Genomic DNA, 24,641 nt, shown 5'->3' with positions numbered 1-24,641 from the left:
ATATTATAACAGAGGCCCATAGCTCAAAGTTCACTATGCATCCCGAAAGTAATAAGATGTGTCAAAGTATGCGACCCTAATTTTGGTAGAGTGGGATAAAAAGAGAAATTACCGATTTTATCTCCAAATGTCTTGTATGTCAAAAGGTTAAGATAGAGCATCAACGTCCAGTTGGACTACTTTAGCCATTACGATCTCGAAGTAAAAATGAGAACATATCACCATGAATTTTGTGACAGAGTTGCTTAAGGCATGCTCAGAACATGATGCTATCTGGGTAATTGTTGACTGGCTCACTAAGTCTTTTCATTTTTTGGCTATCAAAATGATCGACCTTTCGGTGATAGTGGTATATGACAGAGACCTTAGGTTCACCTCTCGATTTTGGTCTAGTTTTCAGCAAGTAATGGAAATAAAGCTGTCCCTTAGCACAACATTCCACCCTCAGACCGATGGACAGTCAGAATACATAATTTGAACACTGAAAGATATGTTCAGAGCTTGTATTTTGGACTTCAGAGGATATTGGGATGATTACCTGCCCATGATAGAGTTCGCCTACAACAACAGTTACAAAGCAAGTATCGACATAGTCTCGTTTGAAGCATTGTATGACTGACCTTGTAGGTTGCCGATCTATTAGGAAAATGTGGGTGATAGAAAATTGTTTAGCTGAGATCTTATAGAGGAGACCACAACCAAGATAGTTAAAATTAGGAAGAACATCCAGACAGCTCAAAGTAGGTAGAAGAGTTATACAGACACCCAAATGAGAGATTTGGAATTTGAAAAAAGACGATCAAGTGTTTATTAAGGTCAACCCCTTTAAGGGTATCAGTAGGTTTGAAAATAAGAGAACATTAAACCTCTGGTTTATTGGAACGTTTGATATCTTGGACAGGTTTGGTATGTCCGCCTACAAATTAACACTACCTCCAAAGCTATCTAGAGTCCATAACATATTTCATGTATCTATGCTACGGAAGTACAACCTAGACCCCTCACATATCTTGTCTCATGAGCTACTTTCACTCCAAGAAGATCTATCCTATGAGGAAGTACAGGTACGTATTTTAGACCGGAAGAGCAGAGTACTTCACAATAGAGAAATTTTCTTCGTCAAAGTCTTACGGCAGAATCACGCGAAAGACGAGGCCACCTAAGAACTAGAATCAGACTTCAGGACCCAGTACCCCCAACTGTTTGACTAGTGAGAGGGCAACAAATTTAAGGGACTAATTTTTTTCTTCAAGGGGGAGAGTTGTAATACCTGGGTCTAAAAATTAGATCTGAGATAAGTTCTACATTAATAAAATAAGTGTATTAAAATAAATTAATATTTATTTTATTTTATTTTTGTGAAATTATTGAGAAAAAATAGATTAGGGATGAGACTAAAAATAATTATGGGAAAAAAAGGTGAAACCATGAGTAAGAGGGGATGTTTTTTAAAAAAATTAAAAAACAGGGGGTAAAATCACAAAAAAAATACGACCACAAGGGATGATCAAGTTAACGACAACACCAACTAAGAACGCGCCGTGTGGTGAACACATTAACACCGAGTCCACACAGGCGATTTATATGCTTGGACGATCCAATAGTCCAGATCGCATCTCGAACGCACGAACAACCCAGATTTGTTTCTTCTTCATACGCAATCGAACAGATGAGATTGATCGTGATGGATGATCCTAATTCGCCCACTTGCGGCCTAAATAGGCAACGATCAAATGGTTTTTCTCGCTCAATGTCGACTCGAACGGACGGCACAAATCAAATAGAGAGGAGTATTTAAACTCCTCTTCACAGGGAACCAAAATCCTAGCCGACAAAGGAGTGACTGGAGAAGAAGAAGAAGGGTGGCCGAAGTGAACCAAACATCGGAGAAGGAGACCGGCTATTGTCGAGCATTGGAGCCACCGTCGACACCGAAAAGGTAAGATTTTCCTCCCCTCCGTTCAGAATTTAATCGCAAATCTCCATATGCCCATATTAGAGCCAGAAGGCCAACGGGTGAGCCAAAAAATACGAGCGAAGTTCAATCGAGCCACCGCAGTCGAAATCCAAAACTCCCTCCGATGACCCCCTTCCCGTTTCCCATTTCCCACAATTTTTTTTTTACTATTGTGTTCCTCATCCTTTTTTGATGCAGGTTAGTTGAAGGAGAACCTTGGTCGCGAAGGAGGAACGGTGAAGCTGCCGCACCCGGAGACCCCCCGCTAGTAGGGTTTCAGATTTTGCATTTTTCGACCAACAGAGGGCTCCTAACTTTGTTTTTCGCAGGTTTTATTGTAAAATCGGCTAAAATCAACCTAAACCGACCGAAAACAACCAGGTCGAGAGGAACCACCATCCTAGACGGTGGAGTTGGTGTTGGAACACGGCGGCACTGCCGTGCTGGAACCCTAAATTGGTCGAAAATATTTTTTAAAACATCTATTTTGGCCTTTTGGGATATTTTGGATATGTGACGAGTATTTTTAATTTATGTAAAAAAAATTCAAAAAACTTGGGGACCGCCAGGAGGTGCAGTAAAAAATACAGTATTTCGGGCACCGATTTAAGGTAAGAATTCCTCACATTTTTTTTTCTATTATGGTAAATTGAAACTTAATAATCAATAATATCGTGCTTTAAAAATTAAAAAAATTATAAAATTAATTATAGGTCACTAGTAGAGCTAGAATTGGTCAGTATGTAATTGCTTATTTTATCTGCACTACTCATTTATTGTTAGGTTGTTCGGTTTGTTTACCACATGCACTTTGATTTATTGGTTTAATTACTTTCTCGTTTATTGATTGCTTAACCGTTTATTTTCATCTATTGATTGATTTAAAATAAATACCCTAATTACGTTTCTTAATTGTTAATATATAAATTTATATTATCTGCTTAAATATCGTTATGTTGATCTATAAATATGAAATGAGACGTTGGTATGTGATTGGTGATGGGTTGATGATGTGAATCTATATATGAAAGTCTTACTAGTACCTTAGAAAATGGTGGACAGACCCGGTACATAAGAAAACCCTACCGTGGACATTACCTTAGTTGTATGGAATTGAGAAGTCCCATATCAGAAGGGATTGAGAGGTATAGTTCACCCTCATACCGGATGTGCTACTGAGGCAGTGACATGTTTGACGCCTATTACCGGATGGGGTATAGAAACGACTAGTTAATCAATAACTTGGATATTGGGTCCACGCGTAGGGGGGATCCCTGTGGGCTCCCAGAGGTACAAGTAAGTAGGTAAGAAGGTAAGTTGTTATTATTATTCATTTGAATATGAAATCACAATGTTATTCGAGTTCTTGTCTTCATATATTGGTTTTAAAAACTCATAAGGGTAAGTATGAAATAGCAGTTTTTATGTTAAATGAATTTATTTATGAAAGCAAATGACTCTATTGGTTGTTTTATTATTTTTTTATCAACATTCAGTTCTCTGTATCTGTGATAAGTATGGTATTTTTACTGTATTAATGTAACTCATTTCACTATTTAATAATTTCATATCAAGAAATCAAAATTTAGATTCTGAACAATAAGAGGGTTGCGAATAAAAGGTTATCTCTTGGACTCCATCTGAGTTGTTTAATGGAGGTTAGCCTCATAAGATTTTTATTTTGTTTGTTTTAACCATTTATTTTCTTATTATGAATTGTAAAAAAAATGACATTTCTGTAATCTTATTAGGTATCCTAATTTACTGTGTAAAAAATATAAATTTTAAATTTTAAATTATTTCTGTTTATAGTTGCTATAATTTAATATTTTTATTTTCTTTATTTTTGGAATTTTACAAAATTATATTAATTAAAATAATAATAAAATAATTTTTAAAGTCTCTTAATTATATTAATCATTATGTGAGTGATTTATAATACATACATAAAATAATAAAATTTTATGTTATTTATAAAATTTAAAATATTGATTTTTAAATATAGTGATAAAATTTAATCATTAAATAACATAAAAAATTAAATAAATGTATATGTATAGATGAAATTGTGTTTCTAAGAATTAAAGAGTGTATATGGTTTTAATTAGTAAATCTAAACAATGTTTGGTCCCTTTCAACAACATGGGCATAGCTTATGGGAAAGGAAAAGTAAATTATTTTTAACGAGCGAGATTAAAAGGAAAAAATGTGAGAGAGAGAGAGAGATAATACAGCAATCATGACGTCTTCTGCAGAATTGATCAATTAGACAAGGCAAAGAAAGCAGTCAGTGGGTCCCATGTCTTTTAATGAGATAGAAAGAAACGACCGCGTTTTCATCCAGTAAACCAAAAACAAAAAAAATTACAGTTGTCATATGGAAAACAGTAATTGCCTTTACTCTACACACTTTTTTTTTCTTACTTCCTCGCTACTTGGAAATTAAATTAACCAAGGGAAAAGACTTAAAGAAAACAACACAGAATTTCATTGCAGTGGTTTTCAGAGTGATTAAGTTGCTTTCAGAAGGGTTTAAAAGTAATTTCAATCCCCACATTATAGTACACAGCAGCAGCAGCACCAATGGGATCTGCAGAAGCCGCTTCGTTAACCAGTTTCCTGGCTCGCAAACAAGTCTCACCTAGAGCGAGAAAGACACAGCATATACATATAATAATATTATATTAAAGCCCAACTCTCTTCTCTCAAACCCTCAGACCAGAAAACTACTCAGTTCAACAACTCTGCAAATGGCAAGTTAGGGTTTCGAAATTCGCATCCCATCAACTCCTTCACTCAGTTCCATACTGGTTTTAAGGTGAGTTTAAACATTAAAACCCTTAACCCCTTAAACACCGACATGTCTCCAAAAAGCTATTTTCTTTTTCATCCCACCTCAAGAACTCTCTGACACCTTCCACATTCTCTTCTTTCTTTCTCTTTCATTCATTCATACAAACTCATTCTTTACATGTATTATTATTTGCTCTTACAGATCAAACCACTTGTCGCTGGAAGAAATCCACTCTATCACCAGCAAAATGTTAGATTACGAATGGGGTAACCCTTCAACCATCATGCTATCGGCTGATGAAGCAAACCCAGAATCCGACCCGAATCGACCCATTTTTGATCACTTCACTAATACAAATTCCACCCACACTCACCAAACCTTCAACGAAAACCTTCTTTCACACCAAGCTTCTGCTTTCTCTAACCACCAACATTTTAGCAACCAAACCCAAACTCAGACTCATCAGCAGCTTCATTCTCTCTACGACCCACGCGCTTACGGCGGCGCGTCTCCATACGCGTCCACCCACCCCGCTCTACTCTCACTTGACCACTCCGTTCCAGGAGGCGGAGGAGGCTACTTCTTGGTGCCCAAGAGTGAGGAAGTCTCTAGGCCCCTTGATTTCACCTCAAGGATAGGGCTTAATTTGGGTGGCCGTACATACTTCTCCTCGGCTGACGATGATTTTGTGAACCGGCTCTATCGCCGGTCTAGACCGGGAGAGACCGGTTCCGCTAACTCTCCTAGATGCCAAGCCGAGGGCTGCAATGCGGATCTGAGCCACGCCAAACACTATCACCGCCGGCATAAGGTCTGCGAGTTCCATTCCAAAGCGTCAACGGTGATAGCAGCCGGGTTGACTCAGCGATTCTGCCAGCAGTGCAGCAGGTTTTATTTTTTCTCCCCTCTTGAATTTTTAACCTTGATATATACATATATATATCTATATGTCTTCCCCATGCATTCGAAAATTTTCAGGAAGATAGAATCAGTAGTTGCTAGTCATGTCAAGCTTGAACTAACCTGGGGGAAGGAGCGATGAAACTGATAATAAAATGTAGTGGAGAGACGAAATTGCCCCTGTGTTCTGTGGTGATGGAGGAGCTAATTATTGGTTTCCCGTACTGGAATAATCCCGTTTTTACGTACCGTTTGGTTTGCTCATTTTTATTTCGCTGATTATTTATATATGTATATATATGGACTTCTGGTAGACCGGATAATTTACTTATTTTGATTAGGTGAGATATGACCAAACACCGTTCAAAATCTCTTTCCATATTTTCATAATCGACTGCAAAGTGATCAAGAAAAAAAAAAAAAGGAAAATGGAAACTAAATAATGCATTTTCTGTAGCCAAATATGTTGAATTGTTGTTGTTGGTCGAAGGAGATGAGAAATCCTGAAATGACAAAAACACCCCTAGGATAATAAACTGGAGACAATGATTGGGTAGATCCGTACATGCGGAAATCCCGAGGGCATTATCGTCTGTTGAACTGACTTTGGGTCTGTTTGGATATTGCGTACTGTTTGCCTTGCCTGTTACGGCAAGTACTCAAAATAGCTTCACAATCATCATCCATCTGCAAATTACTCGTACAGGTTCCATCTCTTATCGGAATTCGATAACGGGAAACGGAGTTGTAGAAAAAGACTGGCTGATCACAATCGTCGCCGGAGAAAATCTCATCAGCCAACTCAAGATCATAACCACAAATCTGTCCCCGAAAATCCTAGAAATTGCACTTCTGATCATCAACTCTCAAGTAAGTCCATACATGCTTAAACCACTAAACCTCCATCATCATGTAATATACTTGAATTATATATATATATATACATGTTTGGTTGGAATATATATAGGATCTCCGCAAGATTCAGGAGCGCAATCTTCTTCCTCCGTGACGGTGGCGGTGTCCCCTCCGAGGATTTTGCTGGACTGTTTCAGACAAAGATCGTATCCGGCAACGGAATCTTCATCGGCAACCGGGGGTTCGTCTCTTTTTTTCTCAACTGGGTAGGATGCTGCGGATGACTAGGAAATCTAAATCATAAATGAATGAATTAGAGGTGTAGGTTTAAGTGTAACATAGGGAAGGAACGTCTGTATTAATTTTAATTGTTCAGTTTAGCTAAGATTTCAGTGTTCTAATCAGCAAATGGGATTAATTGGGCATCTCTATTCAATATTAATTATGTATATGTTCTCCATGTTAGTAAGGAGTGAGAGTTTGGTTTGATTGTTCTAATCAACCCTAATATATATGAGAAAGTAGTTTTATCACTTAAGAATTAATCAACTTTTATTTTAATTATAATTCTTTTTAAGACAAGCATGGAGATATTACTCTTTTATGAAGATATTATATCATTTGAGTTTGATGCTATTGAAAATTAAGGAAAATTTCTAATAATTGTTTGTGGAGATTGTTTTCTCAAGTGACCGAGGAAGAAGAAGATGATGATGATTGAATAATGTGTGTGGAGAGAAAAGGTATAATCCACGTGGGAGGAAAAGATGGGTTTGGTGGAATTTTCTAGGAAAATAGGGTGAATGAGCACGTGGTAGGAATTTTCTAGGAAAATAAAAGGAAAGAGGGAGAGCTGTCTCCTATATGGAAGCTGGCTGGTTGTACTAAGCTAAAGTTATAATAGGAAAAATGAATGAGATTGCCAAAATCTCAATCTCAATATCTCTCTCTCTCTCTCTCTCTTCATCATCACTTTTGTGTGGTTACAAAAAAAGATTGGTAAATTAAAGATGCCAAAAGGGTCAATTCTGGGGTCTACCTAAATATTATCAGAATCACCAATCAATTTTTTTTTAGGTTAAATTTAACCTTAGTAAATTATTATTTTAATTTTAAATTATTTGTTATAGATGTTAAAAAATTTTCTCCTTCTAATTTTATTCTTAAATTTATATTGTAAAACATTTCATAGAAAATAATGAAATTAATTTTTATTTTAATATTTTCTTAATAAAATTTAAAAATTATATCACCTAAAAATGAGCCATGAAAAATAATAATAATAATTTTTTTACTTAAGTAATATAGATGACAATGATAGACACTAAGAAAGAAAAATAGATTTGAAATATCTATTTCTTAATTTTTTAAAACTTTTTCAACCCTAAATAAAAGCATTTATTTAAGTTATTTTTTATTGTTTCTGTAAAAAATAACATTTTAAATTAATTTTTTAAGTTTATAAATTAAGTTGTAAAAAACAAATTAACATAAACTATAATCAATACAACTAATAATTTTCCCAAACCAATTACAGTTAAACAACTAATAATTTTTACAAATTAATTACATTTGAGAGATTAAAAAATTATAGATTTCACTTTTAGAGATAATAACATGTAAATCCTTTTCCAAATGGAAAAAAAACAAGATAACATATGACTTAAAAGGTACACGATCTTTTATATCTAAAGAAAATATTGAAATGGTACATGAAAAATACAAAATATATATTCATGATTAACTCATTGATGAATTAAAATTTTAAAAATATTATCTACTTGCCTAATAGTTAATCTGAATAATTACTAATCTTTGTTGCTTTTCAATTTCAATTTTCCTTAATGACAATAGAAATATAATATATTTTAATTTAAAAAAGTGTTGTAGTTTTAGCTATATGTAGTTCGAATTAATAAATTGATAACTATAAAATCAAGTAATTAATAAGTTCATAAGACAAATCTCTGTATTATTGTATTAGGAAAAACATAATATTGGATTATTTTTTTATTTAAGGGGATGAACAATGAGTTATATTCTTTATTTAATTTGTATTTGGAAAAAATCAAATCTTCCCAGGGGTCGCGTAGTAAGACTATTGGCATCTGAGAGAACTCTTTTAATATTCCAAATTACATTTAACATTAGAATCTTGAAGTTTCAGCCAAACCCTAGAATTTATTCAAAATGCTAAACTGTTTTTGGATTTTGAGCAAATAGCAATTAGTTCAAAAGTTATAATATTAAATAAAATTTTATAATAAATAGGAACAATTTATACGTTCTAAACTTGCAAAAAATAAATGTTTTTATTTTGAACAAAAAAGCTGCAACACCAATGCTTTCGTGGGCCTCTTTTCTTATTATTTTACTAATCTCTAACATAATTATCTTTCTTTTTTAAATAGATTTCTCTGTGAGTGTGCATTTAAAACTTTAAAACAATTTTTTAAAAAAAACTAAGAATAAATTATCAAATAAGTTATTAAAATTTCATACTTATTACAATTTGATCACTAATACTTTTTTTGTATTCCCTCAACTATGATAAGCATATATATCTAAGAAATTTGTTTGGGTTCATTTAATATACCCCACATAGAATTTGGAAGAATTTCTTTATAATCTCTCCATCCCAAAAGGTTTTAACATATCAGGACACAAGGATTCGATGCAAATGTATCAAGAAATCTTAAACCCTTGAGCCACTCACATGAAAGCTGTTTTCTAGTCTCTCTAAAGCATGTATGTTGCCTTTGGTTATTATTAAGATTAATCATTAATTAGTTGATATTAGGCTGATTAATTAGTTTATTAATCATAATTGTTTTTGTCTTTTTCTTCATGCTATTATACAAGCAGTATAAGGTTGGTGTTGCCAAAATATGAGAGAATCAGAAAATTTTCTTCTTCTTCTATGTTCCTAACATGGTATCAGAGCCTGTTTTTTAATCAAACAATTTTTAGCTCAGTAATTGAGCTTCAAATTTTAATCCTCAATGGCTAGAGAGCCATCAGATGATTCACAAAACCCCTTCTTCCTTCATAGTGCCGACCACCCTGGATTGGTCTTGGTGTCCAACCTTCTAAATGGCAACAACTATAACACATGGGAGAGAGCGATCAGAATAGCCTTGAACGCCAAAAACAAATTGGGTTTCATAGATAGAACTTACGACCAACCGAACAGTATCGATTCCATTGCCGGAGCTTGGTCATGATGTAATAGCATGGTAACTTCTTGGTTGTTGAATGCTGTAACAAAGAAAATAGCTGACAGTTTATTATACCATGAGAATGCACAATCCATCTGGACAGATTTGAGGCTCTGTTATCAATAAAGCAATGCTCCGCGCATCTACCAGCTAAAGCAGAGCATGAACAACCTTATTCAAGGATCACTCAGCATCAACGCCTATTATACGCAGATGAAAACCATTTGGGACGAGCTCAAAACTTACCAACCAGCTCCAACCTGTCATTGTGGAAACATGAAGGCTTGGAATGATTATCAAGAGCAAGAGTTTGTGATGATATTTTTGATGGGTTTTAATCCTTCCTATGCTACTGTTAGGGCTCAAATCTTGATGATGGAATCTTCGTCATCCATTTTGAAGGTTTTCTCGCTGGTGGTGCAAGAAGAACGACACCGTGCGATCGACTTCGACGCGTGCACAGAGGCGGCTACAGGGTCTGCTTCTTCTGTTGCCCTAGCTCAAGGTCGAAGACGACCCACCTGTTCACACTGTGGGCTCATGGGCCACACTGTGGATGGGTGTTACCGGTTACATGGATATCCACCAGGTTTTAAACCCAAGCCCAACTAGACTATTTTTAATGAAGGACAAGCCCAAGCCCGCAATGTTTCAACTCAATCCAGGCCCGTTCCTGGCACTAAATCATTTAATTCATTTGGGTCTGGGTCCAGGTCTATTTTTTCTTCTGTCAACTGGGTCTCGGCCCACGAACTGGATCCTCTAGGACACATATCTTCTCCTTCTTCCTTGGGCACGCACCCTCTTGTGCGACAGGCGCAGAGTTTCGCCTTTGCCACTGCCTGTTTGCCGGTGCCTGATTCAACTACCTCGGTCGATTCTCTGAGCACGTCGCCAATTCAGGATATTATTGCTCGCCTAAGCACACGACTCCACCAACCGTACTTCGCCACCTCACTGGACAGCTTCTCTCCTCCCACTAACAACACTACTTCTGACATTCACGCGGCAGGTATTTCACCAATCACCTTCTACCTTTCCAGTTTCACACACACACTTACCTCTAAATGCTGGATTATTGACTCTGCAGCCACACATCACATATGTTGCACACCCACCCTCTTCACCACCCTTAAGCATGTTGAACCCATCCCACTTACTTTACCAAATGGTAGTTCAGTGCTAGTCACTCAACTTGAAAATGTGTTCCTCACCGACACCCTAACCCTACATGATGTCTTATTTGTCCCTCACTTTTCTTTTAATCTTGTCAGTGTCAGCATGTTGACCACCACCCACAACTGTACGGTTAATTTTTTTCTTCATTCTTGTGTCATCCAGGACCACACTCGGGACTTGTTGATTGGGAAGGGTAGACGCATTGGCAACCTCTACTACTTAATTGCTAGGCATTTTCATTTTCCCACTGTTAAAGCTATTTCTGCTAATTTTAAAAGTAGCCTATGGCACTTAGAATGGGTCATTATTCATATGTCAAACTTCAGTACATTAATAAAGGTTTACAGATTTCGAATATTTCTCATTGCAAAATTTGTCATTTGGCTAAACAACGTAAATTATCTTTTGTTTCTCACAATAAATTATCTGCTCGTCCATTTGATTTAATCCACATTGATATTTGGGGCCCTTTTTCTACATCTACTATTGGGGGATACAAATACTTTCTTACCATTGTTGATGATTGCACTGCACTACCTGGGTGTATCTTCTTCGTCAAAAGTCGGATGTTCTTACTATTTTTCCTGACTTTTTACACTCTCATCCTTACCCAATATCAAATTTTCATTAAATCTGTGAGATCTGACAATGCGCATGAATTGAGTTTTCATGCATTTTTCAAGTCCAAAGGCATTATTTCTTATCATTCCTATGTTGAGACTCCTCAACAAAACTCAGTTGTCGAGCGCAAACATCAACACATTTTAAATGTGGCACGTGCCTTACTATTTCAATCCCATGTCCCTATTGTCTATTGGGGCGATTGCGTCTTGACCACTGTTTACCTGATAAACCATACACCTTCCCCCTTGTTATCTAACAAAACTCTTTTTGAACTATTAACTAATAAAAAACCATCTTATGATCATTTGCGTACATTTGGTTGTCTATGCTATTTCTCCACTTTCGATAGTCATTGCCATAAGTTTTCACCTCGTTCTAGAGCTTGTGTCTTCCTTGGTTACCCCTCGGGTTATAAAGGATATAAAATTCTTGACATCGAGAGCAATCAAATCATCATCTCTCGAAACGTCATTTTTCATGAACATGTCTTTCCATTTCTTTCATCTCACTCACCTAGTCCCATTCACAATGACTTTTTTCATGACCGTGTCTTATCTCTTTCTCTCCACACACCTACACATTCACCAGTTTCTTCTGATTCACCTTCCCACTCACCGTATGACACTTCCCAAATCCCACCACTTTGACCTCTGCATCTCACACGACCACTTTCTTATTTGTCTGGCTATCACTGCTACCATATAGATACACATGCACTTTACCCCATTTCCTCCTTCCTTACTTATACAAAGCTTACCCCTCAATATCACAACTTTATTTTTACTCTTTCCTCCCACACTGAGCCTACCACCTTCTCGTAGGCTGTCCAGTCTGACGTTTGGAGGACCACTATGAATGTGGATCTACGTGATTTGGAAAACAATAATACTTGGTCTGTTGTATCTCTTCTACTTGGGAAGAAATCTGTTGATTGTAAGTGGGTTTATAAAGTTAAATATCAAGCTGATGGGACCATAGAGAGACACAAAGTCCGTCTGCTTGCTAAGGGCTACACACAACAATTTGACATTGATTTCATTGACACTTTCTCGCCAGTTGCAAAATTAGTTAATGTAAAAATTTTGCTTTCACTAGCTGCTATTCATGGTTGGAGTCTGACTCAGTTAGATGTCACCAATGCTTTCCTTCATGTGACCTTCAAGAAGAAGTTTGTTATGAATATTCCTCCAGGATATTCTCCTCGAGAGGGGGAGATTTTTCCACATAAACCTGTTTGCCGGCTACACAAGTCAATCTATGGGTTGAGACAGGCTTCCCGACAGTGGTTTCATAAGTCCTCACAAATATTACTTCAAGAAGGTTTCCATCAGTCACAATGTGACCACTCTTTGTTTGTCAAGCATCAGGGTAACATTTTTCTAGCATTGTTGGCATATGTTGATGATATTGTTATTGCTTGTAATGATAATCATGCCGTCAATGAACTCAAAGTTGCATTCAAACAAAAATTTAAGATGAAAGATTTGGGAACTCTCCGATATTTTCTTGGACTTAAAATTGTAAGAAATGACACATGAATCACCTTATGTCAGAGAAAATATGCTTTGGATCTATTAACTGAAATTGGGTACCTTGGTTGTAAGTCCTCATCTACTCCCATAGAACCAAATCAAAAGATATCCAAAGATGATGGAGAACCTCTGCATGATATCACTAGTTATCGGCGACTGATTGGAAAATTATTGTACTTGACCATCACTCGTCTTGATATATGTTATTCCGTCAATAAACTGAGTCAGTTCTTAACTGCTCCCAGGACCAATCATCTTCAGGCTGCCTTGTGGATTCTTCAGTACATCAAGAGAACACCTGGACAAGGTCTCTTCTTTCCTTCATCATCTACCATCCAAATTAAGGCCTTTTCTGATGCTGATTGGGGCACATGTCCTGATACTAGAAGATCTCTGATTGGTTATTATGTTTTTCTTGGATCTTCATTAGTCTCATAGAAATCAAAGAAACAGCAAGTTGTGTCTCGGTCATCTGCAGAAGCCGAGTATCGTTCCATGGCCAATACTACATGTGAAATAGTGTGGATTCTAAATTTGTTACGTGCTTTAAAGGTGCAACATCAAGGTCCTGCATTGCTTTACTGTGATAATCAGGAAGCTCTACACATTACTTCAAATCCAGTGTATCATAAGAGAACAAAACATATTGAACTTGACTGTCATTTTGTCCGAGAAAAAATTCAAGATGGTACCTTAAAGACAATGCATATATCCACTCGCAATCAACTTGCGGATTTAATGACAAAAGTACTTTATCATACGCAGTTCGATAATTTGCTGAACAAGATGGGTACAATGCATTTGTATTCTCCATCTTGAGGGGGAGTATTAAGATTAATCATTGATTAGTTGATATTAGGCTAATTAATTAGTTTATTAATCATAACTATTTTTATCCTTTTCTTCATGCTATTGTACAAGCAGTATAAGGTTGGTGTTGCCAAAATATGAAAGAATCAGAAAATCAATATCAGAAAATTTTCTTCTTCTTCTCTGTTCCTAACAGTTATTGATCATGAGTACCATCTATCTCAACAATTCCAAGTTCTATTTGCCAACAATATTTGTGTATTTTACATCTCATCTTTATTTTATTCTTATATAATAACATAGGGGTGTATTAGGAGATAATTATGTGATAGTTTTGTTTTAATTCTTAAACTTTAATTTAATTAATTTAAAAATATTTTTAAATAATAAAGGATCTTAGGATTTTGGGGGCATAAATTTGGATCATGATAGAGATCACAAGAATGGCGAATTAAATTTTTAGTTCCTTAAAAGATTCCCAATTGTAGGACCGTAAACTTGCAAAACTGTTAATCTATTTTAGATTGTTATACACTATGTTAGTTTAGGGTAATGTAATTTATCTCATCATTCATATAATAGCAATATAGATCATGATCATGGGAAATGACTTGATTGAACTAACCCGCATCATATAACAAAAATTTACTTCTTACGCTTAACAGATTTATTATAATGGTAGTCACATTAGTTTTAGATTTGAGGTGACAATCATTATCTTGTAGGCGTTGTACACATTTTAAAATTTAGAAATTAAGAGGCTCAAATTACTTATTTTATATTACTAATATATCTTTATTTATAGGCATGAGCATAACAAAATGAACCAAAGAAATAAATAAATATGATTAAATATAATGAACTTGAAAAGATATAACAACTGCATAATCTCTAAATTAAAGCAAGTAATATGGTAATTATATCCTTGACGCTTCCTATAAGCGAATCATAATGTGTGACAAAGACCCAACTTGTTGAAAAAGTGGAAAAACTATTATTTCAAGAGAGGTTTTGTGAATATATTGTGATGCAGAATCCAAAATCAACAATGCAATCCAAAACTTTGCATATACATCAGCAACTAAAAGCTCAAAATCCTAAGTAAACGCTCCCTACTTGATCTACACTCAATAGGGAGTGAAAATCAAGGTTATAGAGAAAGAAACAAAAAAAAACTAGAATTGAAAAGATGTCATGAGACTTATCTTGATAAGTGATTCCAATTCCTAACGCAACAACCTGGTTGAAGACCCACTCACACACTCACTCTTGAAAGCTTAAAACAAGTGATGGCCGTTAAATTCACCAAAAATAAATCCCTATTAACCAATAAAACAATACTGTAATAGTGGTAAGAAGGGTCGAATCTACAGGGAATTGAAAATCAATTTTCTTCGTTGACCAACGAATAAAAAACAAATAAAAAGAGATTTTTATAAATTCAACATCAATGCAAAATATGGAATAGAAAATAAGTAAAGTACTATAAATCGAACTAAACAAAATCAATCATAAGAAGGATTCTTAGTCGACGAAATAGCTAGCTCCAGTAACGTAGTTGATCATAGATATAAAGATTCGTTTTATCCAAAATATGAAAAATCAGTTATAGTTGTCAGAAACATTTCGACAACTAATCATTTTTTATTCCTAAACCAACTAAAAAATGTTTATTAGTTGGTTTTTCACTACTAATCAATCATGGGAATGTCCACAAGATTTAACTTATTAACGGCCTTGAGAGTTATAAGAGTTGATTTAAGTTACTAGATTCATCTGCATGAACCGGTCAATTAGATTACTTACTTCCTTAGTGTAGCACTAATCGCTACTTGGTGCTGGAAGCACTCAAACAATTAGGATTTGAGGAGTTTGGCTAACTACTTGTGGTTTCTCTTTTTGTATGACAGACTCTATTCAAAGGGATTCAGAACAACAAATATATATAGGTGCAAGAAGTAAATAAATACCAGCTTTGAAATAAAACTCAAATTAATTTCATTAAATTTTACAAATACATTATTGGAGTTTGTTAGATCTATCAACTAGGAAAAGAAAGTGAGTTAGCCACTCATATTGGCGTTTTTAATATAAAAAGTTCTTGGGAATTAAAAAATAAAAGAGGTATGAAGAAGAAAAAGTGTAGCAGCCGGTAGATTTGCTTTGCGCGGCGTTGGGTAAGAGGGAGGTCAAGGATGATGGTTCTACTTAGTAGCCACGATTTATATAGCAAAAGGGAGTTAAAGTTTCTTCTTTTGTTGATTAGGGTCATTTTCCTTGATTTTTGGCTTATCCCCAACTTTCTAAAATAATCTCTCATTGATTTTTGGCCACAGATCTTAGTTAGAAGGAGATCTTTTCCAGATTTAAAAAGCGTGCATTTTTATTTAAATCAGCTGTTGTACGTGACACTTAGCTTTGCCCAAGGCTAAGTTGTTTGGGGCAGGATCTGCTGCTGACTGTTGAACCTAAACCTTGCTTAAGGCTTGATTATGGGTTGATGATTCTTTTTAAAAACTCTTCTCCTTTTCATTATTTTTTCCTTATCTCCTATCCTGCAACAAAATATAGAAAATACCTCAGATTAAATAATATATCACCAAGTTTAATAACTCAAAAGTGGGTGATAATGATGTCATTTTTAGGCACTATCAATCTCCTCTACACTTATCTTGTACTTATCCTCAACCACCACATAACACACACCACCAATTCTCATCTCTTCACCTTTAACCAACACAATAATTTTGTCACAACTCACATGTTATATCTTAACCTTCGAATTACAAAAATAACCAGTACTAGTAGTCTGCAAGATGAGTTTCAGGGAACCACACCAATGAATAATCACTTTAACTAATATCTAAATATGACATGAGGAAAAATTGTAAATTTTATCTCACAAAAATTTTCATTGAGAGGAACAACCAATTCCCAGTAGAATATCCACCAAACCTGTCTAGAATTAAGGATTTCATACAATTGGTTCATGTTAAAAATAAAAAATCGATTAGTGGCCAATCTTTTTATTTGAAATGTCACTAATCTTTTGATGCGAGAACAAATATTTGTGATGAATGCACTCGGTTACTCAGTTAATACCAATTTCAAGTATTATGAGTGCGTTTTATGCTTTATCTCACATTTTTATCCCAAACATGTTTTTGGCAATGAATGCATTTTATGCTCCATCTCATGTATCACATGCTAACCAATTTGTTATATTCATCCAAACTTTTTTTAGTCCTAGACATGAACCATAGAATTTTAGGCACACAAATCTTGATAAGTTGCAGTAGGGTTCTTTCTAAGTATTGACATTCACTCAAAAATAAGAAAAAAAAATTGTTTTTTTGAATAGGCAATCCCAAACAAGTCATGCTTAAAAATATACAATCAAATAAAAGTATTCAAGGTGTGAAAAGATGAAAAACAAGATGCAGTTCCTACGAGATGGTTATAAGTGCAATTAGATTTTTGAAATATCCTATTTAAATTGTTTAGAAATTCGATAAAGATAGTTGTAAAGATTGGAGCAAAAAAATTGTTGGAGGTTTATGTGTGGTGTGAAAAAAAATTATGCAAGATCTAAATACCTAGAATGATATGACAAAAAGAAAAACTAGCTACCTAAGATGCATAATGTCTCTCTCCCACACTTAAACTACACATTGTCCCTAATGTGATGCAAAGAATGAGTAATGAAATAAAAGAAATAATGAAGGGATAGATTAATTCCCCTAGTTAATTGACTTAGAGGTGGGACTCGCTGGGAAGCATCATCTGATCTTGGGGCGAGGGGCAACCTTCACAGCTTGAACTACTAACTCGGGTTAATTCCTTTTGTGCAACTTAAGGTTCGGCTACTGCTGGAGGCAATTGTGTTTGTTCTTCTGCCTCGCTAGTAGGTCGTGACCATTTGTTTTTAGATCGACCATGCTTGAAGTGGAGGAGATTTAGTTTTATGGAGGTTTTAAGCAGGGAGAGGGAAGTGTGAAATCGGTTTTGTAGGAGAGGGAAGTGGGTGTTAGCGTTAAGCGAATAGGTTAATGTGGGCAACTTGATCATTTGAGGTGTTAGGGTAAAATAAATAGAATAGTTGTTAAGTGACCGCGACATAAGCCTTGGGCATGGCTTATCCAAACATCCCAGATTATAACCCATAAATTCTATGTGTGCCTCCATTAAAAAGCTGCAAGTGATTAGAAAAGTTTTTAGTTAAGAAAAATAAAGAAGACGATAGAAAAGAATGAAAAATAAAAAAAAAATGAAATAAAAATTAGAAAATCTTAGAAATAAAGGAAAAGAAAATCAAATGGGTTGCCTCCCATTTAGCACCATTGTTTAACATTCTAGGCTAGACATTGTCAATTTTTAAGCACTCAAATTAGTTTTTCTTCTTATAACTTGCTTAACTCATTAGGACTTATCACCAGAATGGTCTCCTATCCTTTCAAAACACATATTTTAAATGTTCAGGCGGCAGTTTGAGCTCCAATTTTGGTACCTTCAAAACAGAAGGTAAATATTATGTGCTAGAAATAGAAAGGTCAACACATGATCTATTGCTCCTTTTAGGTTTAGGTGCCTCCAATTCGAACATCATATCTTGTGGATTCTTTTTAGCAACAAGATCCTCTTTTAAAATTTTTAGGCTGTCAACATCAAAATAATTAGAAAACATAATGTTCGGCTTATCATCATGGCTTGAATCAAAATATTTTGACTTAGAAAACCTACATTATTCGCTCCATACACACAAGATCCATCATTATGATACTTCATATCATCATAAACATTAAATTTTGTTATTTCTCCATCAAATTCTATAGTGAGTGTACCATCCTACACATCTAACTTCGTCCTGGCAGTACTAAGGGAAGGTCTTATGAGTAAAATATCATAGGGGTTAGATGATTTATCATCTTCCATATCTAACACATAAAAATCAAGAGGAAAAATGAAATGATCAACTTTGACAAGTACATTCTGACACTCCTTCAAGATAAACAACTGATCTATTGGCTAGCTGAATTATAACACTTGTTTCTTTTAATAATTTTGAGTAAATAGATAATGACGTAATGTTTATTGATGCTCCTAAATCACACATGGCTTTTTTTATGCCTAAAGTACCTATTTTACAATAAATAACAAACATACCTTGGTCCTTACATTTGGGGGATAGTTTTCTTTGAATTATAATTGAAATATTTTCAGCCACACTTACCCTTTCATTGCAGTTTAACCTTTTCTTATTGGTGCAGAGCTCCTTTAAGAATTTGACATGTCGAGGTACCTATTTAATTGTATTGAGTAAAGGAATGTTCACCTTAACATTGCGAAAAGTTTATAAGACTCTTTCTCTTCTTTTTATTTCCTTAATTGTACAAATATTTGTGGAAATTATGGAGGGATTTTAAATGGCGCTAGCTGGTTAGGATCTGGGTTTGTTTTGCGTGTCTTGGTATAAACTACAACTTTTGGTTATGTGCTTTTATGTGATTGACCAAGGCTAGAATTTTTTAGCAATTCCTTACCACTTCTCAATTGATATCACTTATATTTTGCCTTAGATTAACCTCGATTTGAGATGATAATTTGTATTGGGATTTTAGCCTACTCATAGATTGCCTCACTTGGGTCTCCAAATTGCCTCACTTGGGTCTCCAAATTTTGAATGCTTGCTCTTGTTTTTGGTTAAAATTGTTGGGCATTAGTAGCAAATGATTTAATAATTTCTTTAAGAGACATATTTTGTTGTAGAGGTACTGGTTATTGTTGTGGAGGTAGTCTTGGTTGATACTATTGGAAATTTTGTTGTCTTGCTCCATAGCCAAAGTTAGGATGATCCCTCTATCTCGAGTTATAAGTGTTGGAAAATTTGTCATACCTTTTTTCTGTTTGACCGGGAATTTTCCTATGACATAGACATGCTATTGGTCATCTTCTTGAAGTATAGGACACATATTCATAGGATGTCCAGATTGAGCACAAATTTCATAAACTCTAACCTATTGTGTATTACTTGCAACTATATTTCGCATGAAAGTAGTTAGTTATGAAATTTGAGATTCAAGAGAAGAAATACTTACCTCATTCACCCTTCTTGGGGTGTCTCACGTGTTCCTAAACTACTATTAAGTGTCGGTCATGATTGTTATCAATTCTTTAGCTTCCTGAGGTGTTTTGTTCACTATGACACCACTACTTGTTGCATCTAACATTCTTCTTTCTATGGGCAGTAGTCCTTTATAAAGATAGTAAATGAGAGATTGTTCTAAGATATCATGTTGTGCGCAACTTGTGCACAACCACTTGAATCTTTTCCAATAATGATGGAGACTTTCTAAATCTCTTTGCTTAATCCTACATATTTTCTTCCTTATTCCATTAGCTCTGGAGGCGAAAAAAATTTGTCTAGAAACATTTTTACTATATCAGTTCAAGTAGTAATCGAACCAGGAGTTAAATAAAACAACTAGTCTTTAACTGCATCATCCAAAGAAAAGGGAAATACTCTCAATTTATTTGTTCTTCAAAGATTTCTTGCGACTTCATGCTTGAGCACACAATATGGAATTCCTTAAGACACTTGTGCGGGGTCTTCATTCTCCAATCTTTAAAACTTGAGCAATAAATGAATCAGTCAAGATTTTAGCTTAAATACAACTTCCAGGACTAGACAAGTGATGCAAAGGGGCTACTGGTTGATAAGCGGTGCTGCCAGCTCTCTTAAAATGCATTCCTCAGCCATCTGCTCTGTTTATGCTTATATTTTGGCGACTGTATTCTTTTATGCAAAAATTGTGTTCTGTTGACATGTTTTTCTCTTAGTTTAGTTTGTTTCCTTATTCTCTTGGTAGTTTTTTCAATTTTTGGATCATAAAGAATAAGTTCTTCACGATTAGACCTAGTCATAAAAAGAAAAATAATCAATAAATCTCAATTCCCTGGCAACTGTGCCAAAATTTGATGGGAGTCGAATCCATAAAAAATAAATTCCTAATTAACCAATAAAACAATACTGTAGTAGTGTAAGAATGGTCGAATCTGAAGAGAATTAGAAACTAATTGTTTTCATTAACCAATGAATAAAAAATAAACAAAAAGAAGTTTTTGTAGATTCAACATCAATGCAAAATATGAAATAGAAAATAACCAAAGTAATATAAATCGAATTCTTGATTGCAAGTTATAAATAAAATAAATTATAAGAAGAATTCTTAGTTGATAAAATAGATAGCTCCAATAGTGTGGTTGATCATAGATGCAAGGATTCGTTTTATCCAAAATATGACAAATCAGTTATAGTTGTCAGAAATATTCCGACAACCAATCCTTCCTTATTTCTAAACCAACCAAGAAACATTTATTAGTTGGTTCTTTGCTGCCAAGTAGTCCTATGAACATTCACAAGATTTAACTTGTCAACGACCTTGAGAGCTAGAAGGACCTGATTTAAGTTGTCGAATTCATCTACGTGAACCGGTCAACTAGATTACTTACCTCAGTGTAGCACTAATTGCTACTTGGTGCCGAAAGCATTTAAATAATTACAGATTTGAGGAGTTCGACTAGTTGCTTGCGGTTTCTCTTCTTGTATAATGGGCCCTATTCAAACAGATTCAAAACAACAAATATATATTGGTGTAGGAAGTAAATAAATACCAGCTTCGAAATAAAACTCAAACTAATTCGATTAAATCTCACAAACACATTGGTAAAGTTTATTAGATCTATCAAATAGGAAAAGAAAGTGCTTAACAATTAAAAAAAGAGAAGAGGTATGAAGAAGAAAAAATTGCAGCAGCCAAGAGGTCTGCTTTGCGCAGTGTTGGGTAGAAGGGAGGTCAAGGATGATGGTTTTGCTTGGCAGCCGCGATTTATATAGCAAAAAAGGGCTAAGGTTTCTTCTTTTGTTAATTAGGATATTTTTCTTTAATTTTTGGCTTATCCCTAACTTTCCAAAATGATCTCTCATTGATTTTCAGGCCCAAATCTTAGTTGGAAGGAGATCTTTTCTAGATTTAAAAAGTGTGCATTTTCATTTAAGTTGGCTGCTATGTGCGACCCTTAGTCTTGTGCAAGGCTAAGTTGTCTAGGGCAGGACCTGCTGCTCACTGCTAAACCCAAGCCTTGCTCAAGGCTTAATTTTGGACTAATGATTTTTTTCACAAACTGTTCCCCTTTTCATGTTGTTTTTCCTTGTTTCGTTCTTATCTCTTGCCCTGTAACAAAATATAGAAAATACCTCGGATTAGATTGTATATCACCAAGTTTAACAACTCAAAAGTGGGTGATAATGATGTCATTTTTAGGCACTATAAGCAAGCATACCTGAATTATATTAATAATTTGAATTGTGAATAAAAGAAGGGGTGGTGGCCTCTATTTATAGAGTTAACCATTCTTATTTGAGTTAAATAAGAAAACAAGAATCCTAATAAAACTCTTAATCCTAATTTGAATTAAAAAAATAGAATTTTATTAAAAACAAAACACAAACTCTCAATTAAATAATTGTTTTCTCCTTAGGTGGCTAAGACTCTCACTTACACTCTTCCTTTAGATCCCTTTTTGGTCTTAAACTCTAATTCCTTTTCTTTTTATTTTGCAGGTGGCAGCTGGAAAAATGTTCCATGTAGAATTCCCATTGACTGACACAAACTCTCCCATGCTTTGCGGCCTCCTTCCTCTTCTCTTTTTTTAGTTTCTTTCTTCTACTCTACTTTGACATTCTTCTTTTCTTATTCTTCTTCTTATTTTGTAGCCATGTAGAACCCTTCTTTCTTTAATGTAAACCTAGAATAGACCTAGAAAATTTGAGGGTGACTTGCAGTAAGAAGAATCCTTCTTGGGGTTGATGTATTCCTATAGTAGAAATCTTTTTTCCCTTTGCTTTTTCATCTCAATTTCCTTGTCAATTACTAGGACTGATTTTTCTTATTTGTTTTGCCTCTATTTTACAGGTATCCAGAATCTAATCGAGAGCACTTAAGCCTTCCTCAAGAGAAAACACAGCTCGGGTTTCTTAATTTGGTGTAGTTCTTGAGTAGATGAGCAAGTCTGCACCTCCATGCTTTTCCCAAGTCAGTACTAGATATGGCATGTGTTCTTCTTATTTTCTTGGACTTGTTCTTACATCTTTTCAGGCTTCAAAATGGATTTTTTAGGTGATCCAACCTTGGACAAGAAGATCAAAAGCGTTTTGAAAGCTTTTGGCACAGGCTCGGGTAATAGGTCCCTCAGGGACTTAAATCTTTCGTATTGCTTCTCCCCAATTCTCTTCTTGGTCTTTTGGGTAAGTGCACTTCATTATGTCTCTTGTGTCTAAGTTCACATTATCCCCTCTTCTTCGATAGGATTTGTTTTCAAATTGTCACCTACAATAAAAAAAAGAAAGATCATAAACATTAAATGTAGAAGACACTCTGTACTCACCTGAGAGATCAATTTTGTAGGTGTTGTCATTGATACACTCAAGGACTTGAAAAGGTCCATCTCCTCGAGGGTCCAACTTATATTTTTGTTGATTGGAAAATCTTTCCTTTCGTAAATGAACCCATACCTAATTATCGGGTTGGAAAATCACTTATTTCCTTCCTTTATTGGTGTTTTCATATAATTCATTTTTTTTATATCATTCTCGGCCTTTTCATGTATGGCTTTAACAAGTTCAGCTCTCTACTAACCATCGACGCTGATAGTGCGTAAAAACATCACTTTCATTGTCCATTTTTAGGTGCTTAATTGAAATAATTACTGTTTGATTTGAGTTATTCCATTCATTTTGATGCAAGATACAAGATGGGAGCAAAATCAGGAAAAACAACATGAAGAGGGGTATCATTAATGGAAAACTATCATAGCAAGAATAAGTCTTGCCCAAGGCTCAGGACCAGTAAGAAGCAGCAAACCTGAGTTCCCTTTCACTTGTCCCTTAGGTAAAGCTAAGACATACGCAAAATTACAAATTGTGGACCCCTTCAAATAAGTCCCGGCCAAGGCTTGTGTTTCCATAAAAGGAGGAAGCATAAGTTACCCTTGGGCACAACTAACACCAAGGTAGTAGGAGGCAAACTCAATCACACTCGACTAAGCCTTGACCAAGGCTTAGAACATGTATAATTACTGATTTGAAAAAGGCACGTTCTTGAGATTCAAAAGATACAATCTCATCGCAACCGAGATTGCCAACAAAAAATCAAGGGGAATATGATTTTAGAAAACAAGCTAAGTGCTGAAATCATTGGGAAGAAACTCAAAAGGAAGCCTTAATCCTTTCGCTATAAAAGGAAGCGACCAACATCAAACGGTGATCTTCTTCTCCCTCGCACTGCACACTGCAGGATTTGTAACTTTTCTGCACTTTTCTTCTTCTTATTTCCACTTAATCAAGAAAAGAAATCTTGGGCTGTAATTCATCATGAGTGGTTAGACATTTTTTGTTTTCCCATTTAATATTTTTAGTGAAACTCTAATGTGTATTGTGAGATCGAATTGAATTAATTTTAATTTTGTTTAAATGCAAGTATTTATTTAATTCTCTACGCATATACATATTTGTTGTTGCTAACCATTTAAATAGGGTCTTTTGAATGCGTGACGCATCAGCATACAACCATCCAAGGCAGCTCAAATATGTAATTGTTTGAGCTAAGGAGGTATCAATGGCGATTAGTCTCAGACTAAGGGAACAAATAATTTGGATGACCGGTTCACACAGATGAATCTGGCAATCAGGGTCAGGTCCTTCTAGTTTCCAAAGC

The 24,641-nt window shown here is 35.0% G+C and overlaps 3 protein-coding genes across 4 annotated transcripts; all 3 read left to right on the top strand.

The window, feature by feature from the left end:
- The first annotated feature begins 223 nt into the window (after positions 1 to 223).
- Positions 224 to 1,163, top strand: LOC148265784 (uncharacterized). The gene is made up of 3 exons (XM_088220529.1): positions 224 to 369; positions 520 to 609; positions 902 to 1,163. Exons 1-3 carry the CDS (start codon positions 224 to 226, stop codon positions 1,161 to 1,163), a joined length of 498 nt encoding a protein of 165 aa, XP_088076655.1.
- Positions 1,164 to 4,549: 3,386 nt separating this feature from the next.
- SPL8 (squamosa promoter binding protein-like 8) lies at positions 4,550 to 7,051 on the top strand. Of its 2 annotated transcripts, XM_022033639.2 has the most exons (4): positions 4,551 to 4,775; positions 4,953 to 5,639; positions 6,358 to 6,521; positions 6,619 to 7,051. In XM_022033639.2, the coding sequence occupies exons 2-4, from the start codon at positions 4,999 to 5,001 to the stop codon at positions 6,774 to 6,776; spliced, it is 963 nt and encodes a 320-aa protein (XP_021889331.1). In that variant the 5' UTR covers positions 4,551 to 4,775; positions 4,953 to 4,998; the 3' UTR covers positions 6,777 to 7,051. The 2 variants fall into 2 exon arrangements, with proteins under 2 accessions (XP_021889332.1, XP_021889331.1); XM_022033640.2 differs by having other exon boundaries at positions 4,550 to 5,639.
- A 2,871-nt stretch (positions 7,052 to 9,922) lies between these two features.
- On the top strand, positions 9,923 to 11,123 carry LOC148265783 (uncharacterized). Its single transcript, XM_088220528.1, has one exon. It carries the CDS (start codon positions 9,938 to 9,940, stop codon positions 10,334 to 10,336), a length of 399 nt encoding a protein of 132 aa, XP_088076654.1. The 5' UTR covers positions 9,923 to 9,937; the 3' UTR covers positions 10,337 to 11,123.
- Positions 11,124 to 24,641: the final 13,518 nt, after the last annotated feature.

This window comes from Carica papaya, chromosome 5 (assembly GCF_054855325.1).
Source record: "Carica papaya isolate Zhongbai chromosome 5, ASM5485532v1, whole genome shotgun sequence".
NCBI lineage: Eukaryota > Viridiplantae > Streptophyta > Magnoliopsida > Brassicales > Caricaceae > Carica > Carica papaya.
The sequence above is the reverse complement of the archived record's forward strand: the minus strand, read 5'-3'. Positions and strand labels throughout refer to the sequence as shown.

Excerpts from the sequence above, each read along its gene's own strand:
- LOC148265784 (XM_088220529.1), top strand. The coding sequence starts at position 224 with ATGAATTTTGTGACAGAGTTGCTTAAGGCATGCTCAGAACATGATGCT. Across the intron at positions 370-519 it reads GTATATGACAGAGACCTTAG|AGGATATTGGGATGATTACC; the intron begins GTTCACCTCTCG and ends TTTGGACTTCAG. Across the intron at positions 610-901 it reads ATAGTCTCGTTTGAAGCATT|GTTTGGTATGTCCGCCTACA; the intron begins GTATGACTGACC and ends TATCTTGGACAG.
- SPL8 (XM_022033640.2), top strand. The coding sequence starts at position 4,999 with ATGTTAGATTACGAATGGGGTAACCCTTCAACCATCATGCTATCGGCT. Across the intron at positions 5,640-6,357 it reads TTCTGCCAGCAGTGCAGCAG|GTTCCATCTCTTATCGGAAT; the intron begins GTTTTATTTTTT and ends TTACTCGTACAG. Across the intron at positions 6,522-6,618 it reads TTCTGATCATCAACTCTCAA|GATCTCCGCAAGATTCAGGA; the intron begins GTAAGTCCATAC and ends GAATATATATAG.
- LOC148265783 (XM_088220528.1), top strand. The coding sequence starts at position 9,938 with ATGAAAACCATTTGGGACGAGCTCAAAACTTACCAACCAGCTCCAACC.